The sequence below is a fragment of the Phalacrocorax carbo genome, chromosome 10 (genome assembly GCF_963921805.1).
Source record: "Phalacrocorax carbo chromosome 10, bPhaCar2.1, whole genome shotgun sequence".
Classification (NCBI taxonomy): Eukaryota; Metazoa; Chordata; class Aves; order Suliformes; family Phalacrocoracidae; genus Phalacrocorax; species Phalacrocorax carbo.
The window spans coordinates 12321312-12337967 of NC_087522.1; the positions used below are offsets into that span (position 1 = coordinate 12321312).

General features: G+C 38.6%; 2 protein-coding genes across 17 annotated transcripts in view; one reads left to right on the forward strand and one right to left on the reverse strand.

Moving 5' to 3' along the window:
- BFAR (bifunctional apoptosis regulator) lies at positions 1-12449 on the forward strand. Of its 15 annotated transcripts, none has more exons than XM_064461885.1 (10): positions 1-487; positions 1699-1924; positions 3915-4085; positions 5082-5412; positions 6200-6401; positions 6752-6921; positions 8492-8636; positions 8889-9056; positions 9566-9768; positions 11259-12449. In XM_064461885.1, the coding sequence occupies exons 4-10, from the start codon at positions 5147-5149 to the stop codon at positions 11449-11451; spliced, it is 1347 nt and encodes a 448-aa protein (XP_064317955.1). In that variant the 5' UTR covers positions 1-487; positions 1699-1924; positions 3915-4085; positions 5082-5146; the 3' UTR covers positions 11452-12449. The 15 variants fall into 15 exon arrangements, with proteins under 15 accessions (XP_064317955.1, XP_064317969.1, XP_064317960.1 ...); XM_064461899.1 differs by having other exon boundaries at positions 9635-9768; XM_064461890.1 differs by having other exon boundaries at positions 3915-3991.
- Positions 11804-16656, reverse strand: part of LOC135315213 (phospholipase A2-like) — a 17674-nt gene continuing 12821 nt past the window's right edge. The window contains exons 3-5 of one of the 2 annotated variants that reach the window (XR_010374663.1): positions 16294-16400; positions 15831-15930; positions 13655-13741 (exon numbers count right to left, since the gene is read on the reverse strand). Coding sequence is in view for 1 of the 2 variants with exons in the window: in XM_064461900.1 (XP_064317970.1) it covers positions 13596-13741; positions 16294-16400 (253 nt within the window). In the remaining variant the exon portion in view is untranslated. Of the gene's footprint in view, positions 13742-15830; positions 15931-16293; positions 16401-16656 lie in introns of both variants that reach the window. The other variant, XM_064461900.1, reaches the window with a different exon arrangement.

The window sequence follows — 16656 nt, forward strand, 5'->3', positions numbered from 1 at the left end:
TGGGGGGTAGTGGGAGGGCTACCGGGGATTGTGGGCATTGGAAGGCTCAAAGTATTGCGGGAGAAGCAGTTTTCTACTTGTTGAAATGACAAAACCAGCGTTTACATCATTGTAGAATAACCGTAAACAAAGCCCAACGCGCAGCAAGATGTCTCTGCAGCGGTGCTGCGGGTGGGAACGACTGCCCCAGAGATGAGCCGTTGCACGGGAGCAGAAAGCAGAAGTTGCGGGCGAGGACGGTATGCAGAGTTTAGCGTTTAGAGTTTGCGCAGCAGGGGAAGAATATTTTCCAGAATTCCAGCAGAATGAAAGTAAATGGAAAATTATCTATCAGTTGGGAGGTGATTTCTGCATAGAATAGAAGATACGGAATTACGCAGGACTTAGTGGAGAGAGCTTTTAAAGGTTTTGAAGTTTTAGTATAAGCAATTCATCCTACACACGCTCCCAGAACTCATCGATATGATTAAATGGTGCTCAGTAAGAGGTCAGTTAAAATAGTAGTAGAGATTTTTCTATTTTGCAGTAAATTGGCTGAAGCCAAAAATTTTCATCTTATTCCTCTGTTTTTTAAGAAATGCTCTTGGAGTTTCTAGTTAAAGTGCTCATGGTACTTTAAAGTGCTTAATGGCAGTTTTAGAAACCTGATGTTTTTCCCCAAGTAGCTGACAAATCCAAGAACTCTTTGCTTCATTCACCTACAAAATAAAGCTAAACCGCAAGTAGAAATGTAAGAGGCTGTAATAAAGTGCAGTTACTTAATAGGAATTAAGGTATTATGTCTTATAGATCAGACGTCTACTTCAATGTGTATGTATTATTACATATTTAGAAGGAAAATTTGAAACAAGTGAATCTTTTAGGGTTTTTGTTTTAGTTATTTTAAAAGGTTAGTTTTAACTTGGAGAAAAAGTATGAAGAACTTGAATAGCAGAACTAAACCAACGCGATTGGAGTTAGCATTGACTCTGGTGATAGTAGCTCCAAAAACATGTGGTGCAGTAATCTACACTACGAGTTAATAGAGTTTTACCCTGGATATAGTATTGTATGCGCTGTTTGGTTTTGGTGGCATCATCTTGGAAATGTGCCCTGCACGTAGTAACAAAGTAATTTTTTACAATAGCACAAAGTACTCTGCTGAATTACGACAATTATACATCTGAACCAATTTCTGTCTAGTTAATAGTAGTCAGAACTACCATTTGATACTAGATGTTTCTCTTTGAATGTTGAATGTCCAATTAATCCCCTCAGATTTACTTCTGTGTTGGGTTAGCACTACTAGTGTCCCAAACTAGAGCTTGAATAGAATGGGAGTATCTTGCCTTTTGTTTGCTTTCGGAGAAGATCTGGTTTGGAGAAAAATCTAATTTTTGACTGTACAGTTGACGGCCCAGGTGCCTCATTCTCTGGCTTTGTTCCTCTTCAGGAATAGTCTGCTCTTTACCATCTTCCTGTATATAATATGTTGCAATAAAAAGGAAATGCTATTATGTGTTAAGAAGAATTTAGAGCCCTTATGATATTTATTCAAGTTTTAATCCCCATTATTGTGTAGTTTTCCTTAATTAGTTTTCTGCTTGCAATTTTATATGTCAGGAAATGTTTCAGAGGGCATACATCTTTGCTTTTGTTTAGTTTCAGAAGATAACATATTTGCCTAATTAATTAATTATCTGCTTGGTTTCCTTCCAGGTATATATTAAAGCAACTGCACTTATGAATAGGTACTTTGTAATCAGAGTTCTTCAAATCTCTCATTTTTTTAAATGACGCCAGAAAAGTTTGGCTGCTTTCCAAATTACTGGGTACTCTTGGGAGAGAGCAATACAAACAGCTAGTTACAAGACTACATTGCTTTTTTTATATACATGAAAGTTTTATAAACAAGAACAAAAAGGCTGCATTTCCCCAACATCAGGTATGTCTGCAGACTGTATCAAATGCTTTTGTATGTTTTGTTACTTTATTGAACATGGAATGTGAAGCTAAGTGAAAATGCACACAAACGCACACAAAAGAAAAAAAGATTCTAGAAGGCCTAACTATTCTGAGCCACGTTTTCACCTCACGAATACTAAGGTAGATCTAGATTAACTTCCTTTGATGCTTTTATGCTAGGGTAGTTTAAGGATTTGCTGATTGCGACTTAACTTCAAATACTTAATAAAAACAACAAATAAGTGTGAGCTGTTTGGTAGGTCTTTTTGTAAAAAAAAAAAAAAAAAAAAAAAAAGCTTTGGAAGCTAAAAAAGCTTTGGAAGCTAGTTTGGACAGACTTACCTGCTTGTCGGCACTTCTTCTGTGCTGCTAGTGGAGTTTTAATTTGTATTTGACAAAAGCTGAGAACTGCTTTGGAATCCATAATCGTTCCTATGATCCCTGAACTGTTATAGCTAGAATTTTGTGTTAAAAAAAAAATAATCTTGAAATGGCCTGTACCCTTGAGGATAAATGCCTGTTTATTCCCTGTTGATAGGAATTTTGTCTAGTACTGTTAATGTACTACTTTAAAGAGGGCCAGAATTGGTTCTTGATTGTTTTGTCCAAACATATCTGAGCAATACTACTGCAGTCTTGCTAACAGAACTCCACCTGCGAATAAAGAAAGAGTAACTGTTAAGTAGAGAAACTAAATACAGAAGTGTAATATACAAATATGGGACTATTGCTCAAACAGTTGATGAACTTCTCAGCTTCATGTTTTTCTGTCCTATAAGAAATCTGATTAGGATAGTTCTGAAGTTAACCAGAGCTATGTATGTGTCAGCACAGTAATAATTGTCTTCTGGAGAAATCTGGATAATATGGGATAGGAAACAATGAGAGACTATAATTTTCTTTATTGAAATAGGCTGAAATAATTAAAAAGTTCATTTTTTGATTTTGGTAACTGAGATATTTAAACTGGAATTGTATCAACTTGGAAGAAGAAAATCTTTAAGAAAATGTCACTGCTGCACAGTGCAAAAATACATCTCAACAGTATTTTAAAAATCACTCAATTTTCTTTGGACTCTGGTCAAAAAGAAATGCAGTAAGGGAACAGAGACTGATATAAATGTGAATGCATGTATATATAGATATACTCTCATGTGGTAAAAATAGTGTATGAACCAACGAGGTGCAGTATGCGTTAGCATTGCAGGGAAACTAGCGCCTAAGAGTCTAATTTACTTCTGAGATTAGACCTCTAGATCTTAACTGGTAAAATAAAACTTGAACAAAGTTTATGTGAGGAAAGATGACCCGGGTGCGTGGACGTGCATTCAGCAAACGTAGCTCAATTCTCGCGAATGTGGAAGTGAGCGCAGTAAGAAAAATGTGAGTGTAATCGTGTTCCTGTCCGGCGATTTTAAAAAGCTTTGAAATACAACGCCTGAAGATAAAAAAGCAATGGGCTCTGCTTACGCAGCCGGCCCCGGTAAGCTCGCTGCCGCTGCTCGGCACGAGGGGCGGCCGCCCCGAGCGGCTCCCTTCCCGCCTTCAGCCTGTGCCCGCACCCGGGAGCGCGGTTTCCCCCGCCGCCCCGGGGCGGGGAAGGAGGGGCGCTGGGAGCCAGCTCCTCCCCCCGTCGAGGCGATGCTTCCCGCGGGGCGGCCGGCGGGTGAGTCGGGCGGGGGCGGCGGGGCCCAGGCCGGGCAGGGCCGCCGTGGAGGCCCGGCCCGTGCTCGCTGGCGCCCGAGCGGCAGCGTTCCGCTGGGCCCGGTGCTGCCGCGGGGGTCGCAGGGAGGACTAGGCTGGGGCGGGGGGCGCCTCTGCGATGGGCGCACCCCGCCGCAGGACCGAGCCGACCGCGCCGCGGGTTTGGCCGCGGCGGGGCGAGGAGGCAGCGGGCTGGAGTTGGAGAGGGGAGGCAGGAGAGGAGCTAGTAAGCTTGCTAATTCTGACCCTTCTCTTGTTTGCTGCAGAGACTGGTGAAATATTTCTGCACCCGCAGAAATCCTGTTGCCTCTCTCTTCCAGGAAAACTAGAAGAATGGTCTTAGGTGCAGAACCTCGGTTTTATTTCTCCTAAGGGATGTTTGAGATTTGTCTTGTAGAAAGCCAACAGTCTTTGCTTTGCTGGGAAAAGGCGTGTTTGTAAGCAATCTGCTGATTCTAGCTGCACTTTTGGTTTCTATTTCAGTACTGCTTGTATTTTTTCTTTAATTTTTATTCTTTACCAGTGTGTATGCTTACCTCTTTGTGCTTGATCTGGATGGAAAGATAATAACTCAGTAGTAAACAGGAGCCACATGGTGGAGAGCGTAAGCATATTTTGGGTTGGTGGTGCATGAGGAGGGAATTGTGTAGTTTTTGATAGCTTCTAACATATCATGACTGATAAGATCTGGGTGAATGTTTTTCTTAAGAAACTAGATACAGCCATCTGAGAGAATATAGTAGGAATGTCAAGCAAATAGGTTTATGTGTTTGGAAGCTTGGAACCATCTTAAACTCTTCTCATCTGTGCATTTTCTGAAATACTAGCAAGGAGTAATTACCAGTGAAGTTGATATGGCGTTCAGTCCTTCACTGAGGTGGCAAGCAGATCAATCCAGATGAATCCTTCAGAATTCTGAAGCATATGACTTTGTGGATTGATTAACATTGCCCAGCAATGTCTAGCACTGACCTTTGTTTTATTCCATATGCTTGGAAAGAACAGTGATGGAGTAAATGACATTATTATGTTATACAGGTGTTTTATTTTTGTATTATCTGATGGTATTTTCTAATGATATGTCTTTTGATTGGTATCTTTTTTGTAAAACCTTGATTAAAGATATGGTCAAAAGTAATCTGAATCATAGTTAGTGAGGTGTTTTGTTTCATTTTCATGTGTTTTATAGGACAGGAAAAAAATATAGGGAGATTGAGCCCAGCTGTTTACATTTAGAATCTGGTTTCCATTGTAGTTTGCAATAAACATGTTGAAAAAGTAGATTGTGTTTCATTCTTGGGAGAGTGAAGTTAGTTAAAAAGTTTAAAACCATCAGAGCGACAGAAGAATTACAGTGATAAATTATATTGCTTGTAGTTCTAAACTTCTGTAGTAATGTTGTTCGTAATGAGGTTTATCTTATTGTTTTGCAGAAGTAATGCCTTACCTGGTGTGAAGATCTAAGAGAGCTTTCTGTCTGCATAAGGCATAAAAGAAAATGGAAGAAGATGAGACTTTAAAAGGTGAAATTGAGATGGCAAATGTTGAAACACATGTTACTCCTGAGGTCGGTCGGCAGATATCAGTTAGTGAGTTCCTTTGCCACTGCTGTTATGACATTCTGGTCAATCCTACCACCCTGAACTGTGGGCATAGTTTCTGTAGACATTGCCTAGCCTTGTGGTGGGTATCGTCCAAGAAGAATGAATGCCCCGAATGCAGAGAAAAATGGGAAGGATTCCCCAAAGTCAACATCCTCCTCAGGTGAGCGTACTATGCCATTTCTGGATTTCAAAAATAACTGAAATTAGTCATCTGGTTTCTTGTATTCACTGCGGATTTTCATAGTTTATTGGTAATCTGAAATGTCGCAAGGACATTTAAATCCTGAAGTCTTTCATGTTCTGCACTTGTACTGAACTGTTCAAGTACATTTTTCTGCATGGAAATAAGGGCTGCGTGGATTTGCTTTGGTTTGGGTTTGGTTTTTTTTCCTTTGTGAATTTTTTCAGGGATGGAGAGGAGGGATCCTTTTTCAGTATTGAGACACTTGCATCTTTTAATACAGCTGGTTGTTTCCTAACGATTCTAAGTTAGAATGATCTTTGGTAACTGAGTAATTATTTCTGTAATAGGAATTACTTAGAGGAAGAAACGTGATGTTATTGCAGAACAAAGTGAGAAATACCCATTTGCTGTCTGGAATTACCCACAAGTTCTTGTATTAATAATACTTTAATAAATAGATGGTAGGATTGATGGTAGGTTTTTATGTTTTCTTTTGCTTAGCATGTTTGAATAGTCCAGGCTTGTCAGTAACACACACAACTTAGTTTTATACAAGAAATAAGAATTTTTATTTTTTATGTGATATTTTCACTTCCTCTATCTTTATAAACTAAGCAAACTGTTGTTTGAAAGTTTAACTAATGACTGACGTTTTCTTTCTTTCAAAGATGACATTCTTTAGTAGTGGCTGAAAAAATCAGTCCCTTTTCTGAATGCTAAGCCTCAATGGTTATAGTACAATGACAAATATTTTTCCCATTAGGGATGTTATTGAAAAGCTATTTTCTGATGCCATTGAACAAAGAAAAGAAGATATTCAACAAGATGGTGATGTAGCGCGCAGCTTAGCAACCTTCCAAAAATACGGGAATGACCAGATCCCTACAGTTCCAAACACAGGAAGAATTAATCCTCGAGGAGGAGGGTTTTTCTCAGGCGTTCTGACAGCTTTAACTTGTGTAGCAGTAAGTTTCATCTGGCTGATTTTTCCCTATGTACTTTATTAAGCATGCAATCAAATATACTTAATTTACATGTGCATATAAAAGATCGTCAGCACAGAAGGGACTTCAGCTGAGCAGAGTAAATAAGGTAGCATTCAGAGTTGTCTGTCAGGAACTACAATTGCAATATACAGCAAATGGAAGTTACACAAATAGGGTAAAACTTCATTATACTTTCGTATAATGTGAATTTTCTAGAGGCCATAAAATGGAAGATTCTACATGTCAAGCCCCTAATACGTGTTTACTTGTATTATTAATATATTTGCTTTACAGGTAAAGGAGGTTGTCTTTTTTAACTATACCTATAGGTAGTTCTACTTGGATATCACTGGAGTAGCAGAGAATTTGAAGAAGATCATCTTGTCCACAAGTCTGTTGCTAAATGGTCTGCTGAGGAAGTGATACTTTGGCTAGAGCAGCTGGGCCCATGGGCTTCCAATTATAAAGAAAGATTTTTACTGGAGAAAGTGAATGGAAGGTGAGAGGCCTAACTGTCAAGAACAGCTGTTGTTTGATTGGACTACTGGATAGAATTCATTAGGCATGGTATATTGTGAAATGACCATACTTCATTCCCTAGATTGTGGGAATATTCTGTTGATGTACTAGAACAAAATTCAGGGGACGTTTTAAGACTTGTACTTGAAAACTTTAGTAGCAGATGCTAAGCAAGCTAACTGAAAACTTCCTAAGAACTCTCTAAAATGCCAACAATGCAGACTGAAATGATACTAAAATTCAAATTCTACTAACATATTATCTACCCCTCCCATCTTTTCTTCCTTGTGAAAAAAAGCATATGCTATTATCATCACGGAGTCATAGAACAGTTTGGGTTGGAAGGGACTTTTGGAGGTCATCTAGTCCAACTCCCCTGCAATTAGCAGGGACATCTTCAACTAGATCAGGTTGCTCAGAGTCCTGTCCAGCCTGGCCTTGAATGTTTCCAGGGATGGGGCATCTACCACCTTTCTGCGCAATGTGTTCCAGTGGTTCACCGCCCTTATAGTAAAATATTTTTTCCCTATATCCAGTCTAAATCTACCCTCGTTTAGTTTAAAACCATTACCCCTTGTCCTGTCACAACAGGCTTTGCCAAAGAGATTGCCCCCATCTTTCTTGTAGGCCCCCTTGAGGTACAGGAAGGCTGCTATTAAGGTCTCCCTGCAGCCTTCTCTTCTCCAGGCTGAACAACCCCAACTCTCTCAGCCTGTCTTCACAGGAGAGGTGCTCCAGCCCTTGGATCATTTTTGTGGCCGCCTCTGGACCTGCTCCAACAAATTCATGTCCTTTCTGTGTTGAGGGCTCCAGAGCTGGACGCAGCACTCCAGGTGGGGTCTCACCAAGCAGAGTAGAGGGGCAGAATCACCTCCCTCAGCTTGCTGGCCACGCTGCTTTTGATTCAGCCCAGGATACAGTTAGCCTTCTGGGCTGCAAGCGCGCATTGTTGGCTCATGTCTAGCTTTTCATCCACCAGCAGCCCCAGGTTCTTCTCTGTAGGGCTGCTCTGAATCCCTTTGTCCCCCAGCCTGTATTGGTACGGGGGTTGCCCCAGCCCAGGTGCAGGACCCTGCGTGTGGCCTTGTTGAACCTCATGAGGTTCTCACGGGCCCACCTCTCCCACTTGTCTAGGTCCCTCTGGTTGACATCCTGTCCTGGTGTGTCAAGTGCACTGCTCAGCTTGGTGTCATCTACAAACTTGCTGAGGGTGCACTAACTATACGCATTGTTGCATCCCACCTAAGAGCTCTAGGTTAGACTTCAGCAGACCAGACTAGATGTGTGAAGTACTGAAGAACTGTGCTCAGTAATAGCCAACAAGCTGCTAAATTTGCATGCAGAGAACAGGCAAGAGAAAACTTGAGAAGAAGGGTATTTAAAACCCAGGCTCTGAGACACAGTTGATTCAGAACACTTCATACAGAATGTAATCCTAAAAGTGGTACCTTCTATTAGCAGCTTCTTGTTTCGGTATGGAATTGCTAATTTGTTAGTCATACCATTTTGAAGAGGCACTGTTTACATTCTGAATTACTCTGCTTTTGTAGACTCCTTCTAACGCTGACAGAGGAGGATTTCACAAAAGAGCCTTACAGTATAGAGAACAGTAACCATAGAAAAGCTATCATGGCAGAACTGGAATTTGTGAAAACTTTAGGTGTTAAACCACCACAGAATCTTTGGGAATATAAGGTAAATTTTATAAAAAGACTGTTATGTATATTAAGTATTTTTATAACACTATCTTTAAAAGAAAATTCTCTTAAAGCCAGGAGGAGTGTTAAGGTAGAAGAATTACCATTGTAAAAACTGCTCAGTTTAGTGAACCGTTGTCTTTGAAGAATTATCCTTTGAAAAATGATTGTCAGAAAAATCTAAGAACTGGCATGTCCCTTTCATCTTATTTTTCCATTGTTTGAAACTTGATAATTTTATACCTTTCAGGCAGTAAATCCAGGAAAATCACTCTTTCTTCTGTATGCACTGAAGAGTTCTCCAAGACTCAGTATGTTATACCTATATTTGTTTGATTACACAGAAGCTTTCCTACCTTTCATCCACACAATTTGTCCTACACAAGACAAGTATGAAGATACTGTCACAAAACTACTAGTAAGTGTTGAAAACATTAAATATGCTACTTACTTCAGTTATGAGCATTTTAAGACTAGCAATATAAAACCATATGATGTAATTATTCACTATTTCATCTCTTTACAATACAACTTCAAGAAAAAAAATTCCTACGAAGTAAGTGGTTCTTTGATTTTATTATATGTTATCACCAGTGTTGTGACCATTACCTCTAATAAGATTGATTTAAGGCTTTTAAGACTTTAAATCTCTGCAACTGATTTTTTGGAGTTCACATGACTACAGAAAGGCTGTTCACTCAGAATACCTGTATTTTAATGGCATTATAAGGTCTGTCTGTCTGTGATGTTTTACTCTAAACTAATTACTGGGTTATAGTATTATCTACCAGAAGGTATAGGAAAGATACATTACTGCTTTCAATATATGAAAAAGCAATTTTTCAACAAAAAGAGTAGTAGAAATAAGGCAGTATTGTGTCTATTTAATAGGAAACTGCTTAACAGTCTTTTTATCCTAATTTACAGGACCTTAAAGATCCTTCTTGGAAACAGTGGAGAGAATTCATTGTAAAATATATATTTTTGCCCTACCAGTTGATAGCTGAATTTGCTTGGGATTGGCTAGATGTGCACTACTGGACATCAAGATTTATAATTGTAAATGCCATGTTGCTGTCTGTTCTGGAATTATTCTCCTTTTGGAGGCTCTGGTCAAGAAGAGAATTAAAGTAAGTCTTACTGAGCTTGTTGAAGAGGGTAGGAAGTACATGGCTTTGTAAATAGAAAGTCTTACAATATCATAGTTGCTCACAGAATGGTAGGGGTTGGAAGGGACCTCTGGAGATCATCTTGTCCAACCCCCTGCTTGAGCAGGCACACCCAGAGCAGGGAGCACAGGAATGCGTCCTGGCAGGGTTTGAATGTCTCCAGGGAAGGAGACTCCACAGCCTCTCTGGGCAGCCTGTGCCGCTGCTCTGGCACCCGCACAGGGAAGGAGTTTTTTCTCATATTGAGGTGGAACTTCCTGTGCCCATTGCCCCTTGTCCTGTCACTGGGCACCACTGAAAAGAGCCTAGTCCCATCATCCTGACACCCAGCCTTTAGATATTTACAGGTATTGATGAGATCCCCCCTCAGTCTTCTCCAGGCTGAACAAACCCAAGCCTCTCAGCCTTTCCTCATAAGGGAGGTGCTCCAGCCCCCTGATCATCGTGGTAGCTCTCCGCTGGACTTCCTCAAGCAGTTCCCTGTCCTTCTTAACCTGGGGGGCCCAGAACTGGACACAGTACTCCAAATGTGGTCTCACTAGAGCAGAGTAGGAGGGGGAAGATAACCTCTCTCGACCTGCTGGCCACACTCCTTTTTATGCAACCTGGGATATTGTTGGCCTTCTTGGCCACAAGGGCACATTGTCGGCTCTAACCAGAACTCTGGGGTTAACAGGAACCTGTGAATCTGAAACCACACATAGACAAGTACTCACTCCTGAATATCTGTGAATACTTGAAAGGGTTCCTTATAGCTGGTTTTACTGATCAGATATAGCAAATGCAGTGACGGTAATAAGCATGTTCTTAGTCACTGGGTAATTAATTATTAACTCCTACCCTGAGAATTGCCTTTTATGGAAACTGGTATTATCTGTGAGCTGAGAACTACATACATAAGAATTTTGTCATGATATGCTTACAGTATAGTTATTAAAGGATGAGTTCTCAGGATCATAAATAAGCTTAGTTACACATTATTTGTGATTGGTGATCAAAATTGCTGTTTTCAGTTACTGCTTTAGCCTTAATTCAAGCATATTAATATTATTTAATAATGGATGTGATCTTTTACGTGTCGTTTTTAAAACTTGTGTAGGAGAAATTCTTGTTTGGTGCATCCTGGGATTTTACTTTCTCTGCCAGCAGCTAGAGGGCAGAACATGATGAAAAGGGAACAGGGTACATGGAAATAATGTATGATAAATCTGGAATTTGACCACATTAACTTGCTGTGCTTTGTGGTCTGAATAAATTGACTTAATGCTTCCTCATATAAAATCTAGTATTGCTGTATTTCACGGAAGCTTTTCTGGAGTGCAAAATGATGGTTTAGAGGTACCTGAGTAAGTGCTAAATAACTTGAGGTTGCAGCGCATATTAGCTTTTCTTAGAATGGATAAAAACAAAATGGAAAGTTCCTTTTAGTCTTTCTCTTTCCTTTTTCACAGGACTATTCCTCACAGTATGTGGAGACATTTCTGGAAAGTCTCAACCCAGGGTCTTTTTGTTGCCATTTTTTGGCCTTTTATTCCTCAGTTTGTCTGCAATTGTTTGTTTTACTGGGCCTTGTACTTTAACCCAATTATAAACATTGATCTTGTGGTTAAAGAAGTAAGGCGTCTGGAGACACAAGTGCAGTGACTGGCATTGGAACTTTTGAGCTGTTTAGCTTCTAAAAATGGACATTTGAAGTAAGCTTTGGTTTTCTTCTTTATATATGTGGCAGTGAAATTGGTGGATTATGTTAACTTGAACATACAAAAAAAGCCTTAAGGTAAGTTACTGTTAAACCATCTGATTCCAACTCTGAGGATGGACTTTATTATCTGAAAGGAATTTTATATTGGGGAAAAAAATTACATTCCTAATTTAGCCATGTAAAACTTACGTCACCCTATTTTTAATCAAATCAAATCTTCTGTAATCTGTCTTGACCATTCTGGTTATTTTCAAGCCTGCCTTAAAATCAGTGTCTTCGGAACGGCTATAGTGATTTTTTTTTTTTTTTTTTTTTTTTTACTTAGCATTTCATACCAGCAAGCATGTTCCTCAACTTAAGTTTTCCAAAGGAAGGCTCTTCCTGGATAGGCTTGATATGGAAAGTACTTAAGTGTTTTCAGTCTGCTTTACATGTAAAGTTGTGACTGTCAAATATACAGTCTCACAGTAGTTTCTTCAAAAATTCCCCTGCTGGAGGCAAAGGCTGCATGTGATTTCTTGTATTTTGGAAAATGGGATGTGATCGCCGTACAAAATTTTTTATTCAGGTCAGTTAGACTTCACCAACAGCTTCTTTAATGCTATCCTCTTGATGTTTGATGCTAATGCCTAAATTCAGGGTTATCCCTTAAAAGGATTATTTTGGAAAAGTGACCTGACACTGTAATTACATCTTCCTGCAACACAATGTGTGTATATAGATCTGTGGGTGAATATTGACTGGAAGTTATTTTGTATAAACAGTATCGCCATTTGTTAATGTATGGCTTTTGACTGAAGCAAAATTTAGGTTTTTCAAGAGCTTTGCCCCCTGGCATTCTACATTGTTTTTGATTTTGTTTTCATTTGTATCATTAATACGAACTTTAAGTTTGCCTATGAATATTTTTAAAGATTAAAGATCTCTTCTAAAATCTTCATCCTTCCTGAAGAAGTGTTGTTTGTTTTGGCTGGTTTTTTTATACTGAAGTACTTGTCACTAGCTTTGATGTGTGTAAATTTGTTCTGTAGCCCTGCAGCTCTAAGTGAGTGAGGTGGGTGAGACATTAAACACTCCTGGTTCTTAAACTGTTAACATTAGCAGTTACAAAGTGTATTATTCAGCAATTCGTGTTACTGATGCCTCTTCTTAAGAGGTTTCAAAAACTAGGAAGTGACCCTAGCTATAAACTATCTTTACATCCTTATGACAATGTAAACTTCTCAACTTTGTGAACTTCTGAACTTGGCAAACTCATGCTGTTTGAGTCATCCAAGATCCATCTGTCATCCAAGATCAAACACTTCCAGGAAAGACAGTTGGTCCCAGTAACATCTACTTTTTTTCATGTATCTGTCTTGGTGATGGTTTGCATTTGCACTTTTCAGTCTGGCTCTGTAGTTTTAAGGGTCAAACTTCTTCTTGTGCCTACAGGAAACTCAAGGTGTACATAGAATAAGGAGCTTGAGCCATATCAAATGAACAACTTCGTAGAAAAACTGTGTTTAAAATGTAAATACTAGAAAGAAATAATTATATTAGGCAATTTTTAATACAGGTAGGACTACTTAGGTGAATGAGGTGCAAAAGTTAAATTAGTCTTCACAATAATTTGACGTAGATGGGAAGGCTCTTTGTGCTGACACTGTCGCTTCAAGCATTTCTTCCAGTCAGTTCAAACAAATGTTAAAGTAAATGTTAGTGGAGAAGTTTGATTTCTATCTTAGAGCCAGTGGAGAGGGGATGAAAATTTCAGATTCGTAATATAATTCACTGAGAAAACTGTGAATCTGAATATAAATGAAATTAATTTTAAGTCAGTTACTCAAGCTGAAAAACTCAAATTCCTACTTAGTCAATAAAAGCTTACACAGAACTGACAAACTTGCTTTTAGTCCATGCACTCTAGAAGGTAAATAAGAGGATAAACATTTATTTTGGCCATTCTGGGGTGAAGGTGCTGAGGTGACAGGAAGGAGGATCAAGAAAGGGGAAAATCATTTGTGGTCACTACTGTGACAAAAAAAAAAAAGTTATTTTAGATTTAAATACATACAGAGTTTTCATAAAGACTGATGCTGTGTAGCTAATATCTACACAAAGGCTGAATCTCACCACACATAAAGTCTGGCCACAAAAGGTATTTTGTGTGATAGGGGGCTTTAGAAAAACATTTGGCAGCTTCACGGTCACATTCACATGCCATTTTTTGACACTCATCTTCTAGTGATTCTGAAAGAAAACACAGTAAGTTTTATGTTAGTCTGAAGTAATTAAAAATACCAAATGGAATACCAAGAATTGCTACCTTATGTACCATGTTTGCCATATAAATGGCTCTTATATTTTAAGTGCAATAGAAACTGTACTGAGCTCTAGTAAGACTTCCAGTTCTTTCGTGTTCTTTAGGCAGAGCTCCGTGACAGGACATCTCGGCAACAGAGAATGTGCAAGCATGGTTTGGTTTAGCAACAGTTGATAAACAGCAGAACTATCTTGTTAGGTGGGAATATAATAATTAGATGAAGACTTAAATACTCTTCTTCACCTTCTTTAACAAAGGAACGCTGATAACTGATTCCTCTCTAAAAAGTGGTATGTGACCCTCCCTGTCTGCCCTGTTGCTCTAGCAACACCTGAGTTTGGGAAGATACTTTCCATTTCATATATGCTTTAATCTACTGAAGGATGTAGCATTAAAATTATAGATGTGAAATAAGGGGTGCGAAGATGTTCTATGTTCAGTTTAAACCACCCACCTTTATTAAGGCATTCAGTAAGAACTTCAGTCAAGTGTGTTTAAGGACGATAAAATCTATGTTTGGCCATACTTGGTTTATAATTTTAGTGTTATAACTTAACATATTTCTTGGCGTCAAGGTTTCTTCTTGGCATGAACATTTCTACAGCAATATATTTTGGTTTTATTGTGCCATCCCAGAAATGTGTGTTTTTTCTCTCTGCGACTGTCTGTAAACTGAAAAATCCTTGATCATATTTTGTCTGAGCATTTAACATTTTGAAAGCTTAACTGAATCTCTGCTTGAGACTTGTCTACAAGCAGAACAAGCGTTCGGTTTTGTGAATGAAGACAAATTCTGCAATGAAATGGAAATGTTTGTAATGTATATACGTTGATGCTGCAACTAGCTACCCAAAGAACTAATAAACAGTATAAGTAGCATAAACAACATGATAGAATAAAAAAAAAAAAAATATTGACTGAGGAGAACTATTCCTTTTCCTTCTCTTGGTACTGCTCCAAACTTAATCTTCTCCATGGTACTCCAGGGACTTCGTTTCAGCTTTGTTTCTTGATGACATGCCTACTATCTTGGCCAGTATTTTAAAATATTATCAGCTTCTGGACTGGAATAGGAGCAGAACCTTTACAGCCAAATATAGGTGGACTGTAATGTCTCAGTTAATCAGGTAGTTTGAGAGAGGAGATGCTTAGTACTTCAGGAGCAAAGGAGGAAATTAGCAAGTAGAGATTCTGCATGAGGCAGACACTTGGGCAAAGTAAAGGTTGAATGAAAAAGAGGAAAGGAAATACTGTCAAAAACTTTGATTTCAGGTCAGGCAAATTCTAAATTGAGTTATGAAACGACAGGGGTTTGTGTTTTCTCTGAATGGCCTACTGTGTTGCCTTTAAACTGCGGTAGTCAGAAACTCAGACTTGTTGTAAGCATGTTTATATAAGGTCTGTATTTTTGTGGTGCACATAATAACCAATTCATAAGCTGATTTGCATTCTAGGTAATAGCATAGAATTACATGCAAAGTAACTTCAAAGTAGTACCTGATTTAAAAAACAAAACCAAACCAAACCTAACAACAAGAAAAACAACCTGCAGGTTTTGGGTGCTTGTGAGAAGTTATAGGTTCAAAAAGCCATTGAAGTGTATTGGAAAATATTTGCTAAAACTTAGGGAATTGTGAACAAATAATGTAAAAGAAATGCTGCTTTTTCCTGTTAAATGTTTTTTGTTTCTTTCTTTGATATCGCTTTGTCCTTCTTTTTTATACTATAGCATAGCAAGTGTATTGCATCCATATTTTGGAGCAACTGAACAAAATTTATCAGGATGTGGTCAGCCATCTGTTACAACTTGTACACTAATTATGTAAATATTTTCAAAATAAAATTTTCTGGCTTGTGGACATGTTACATAAATAAACATACTCATCAAATATTTTACTACCTCAGTGTTTGAAATTATAAGTTGTAATTGTGAATTAACTCATAAATTGTAGCCACTAGCAGTGGGATGCGCAACCAATGTAAGTATGCCAAAAAATTTGTCCATCATAAACTTACAAATGGTGTGAAATATTTTCTGCTAAGTATAAAAAGGGTCCTTTTTAAACAGTTGTAATTTTCTTGCCTCCTGTTTATAGTAGCTCTCCCAGTTGGAGACCTGCAGGGAATAGAATAACATGGGTTCCTCAGCGTATGTAAGTGCTGAGTAAAAAGAGGGGGTTTTTTAGTAGTGTTTTCTGAAAGGGTAATAGAAGCTTGTAGATCAGAACTTTGTTTGCTTATGTATGTCAGTTTGTAGGGATTAAGAAGAAGAAATTGCATTCATTGGTTGGCATAGCTGTGCTTTTAGAAGGCACAGCTTACCCTGGCAAAAAAGTCACAAAAGGAAGGGTGGTAAGATAAGAATTTTACTGTTAATTAAGAAAATGTCTTTCTGTGAAGTCAATGAGACAATCAGTAGAAGTAAAAAAGAAAACAAAACCAAAACCCCACCAACCAAGAACGAGAACTGTTCACTCACCGCACACAGCAGCATTGTCTTCACATTCCCAGTGGTAGCTTTCTGTCTTTGGATGACAACCAGCTTGTTCTGCCTTACCATAGCAGCAGTCATGGTTAAAGCAGCACCTGAGAGTAAGAGAAATGGGCTTGTCTTAATTCATCTGAGGTGATTTGTGGTCACATAATCGGGATGTTTTTTATCAGCATGTTATTACATGGCTACATTTCACAGGCTGTGAAATAATCAAACAGCATATGCGAATGTACAGTTACCTGCGCAGGAATCAAAGCAAGGCAATTGTTTTATAGATCACCTGGAAAAAAATATTACTCTTTCATGTAATCAGTGGTGAGGAAAATGTCTGATACACATTGATCTAGT

What these genes read in the sequence shown, in the direction of transcription:
- BFAR (XM_064461885.1), top strand. Translation starts at nt 5,147, where the DNA reads ATGGAAGAAGATGAGACTTTAAAAGGTGAAATTGAGATGGCAAATGTT. An exon ending in CAGCTTTAACTTGTGTAGCA is followed by an intron (nt 6,402 to 6,751) that starts GTAAGTTTCATC and finishes CTATACCTATAG; the next exon opens with GTAGTTCTACTTGGATATCA. An exon ending in CTGGAGAAAGTGAATGGAAG is followed by an intron (nt 6,922 to 8,491) that starts GTGAGAGGCCTA and finishes CTGCTTTTGTAG; the next exon opens with ACTCCTTCTAACGCTGACAG.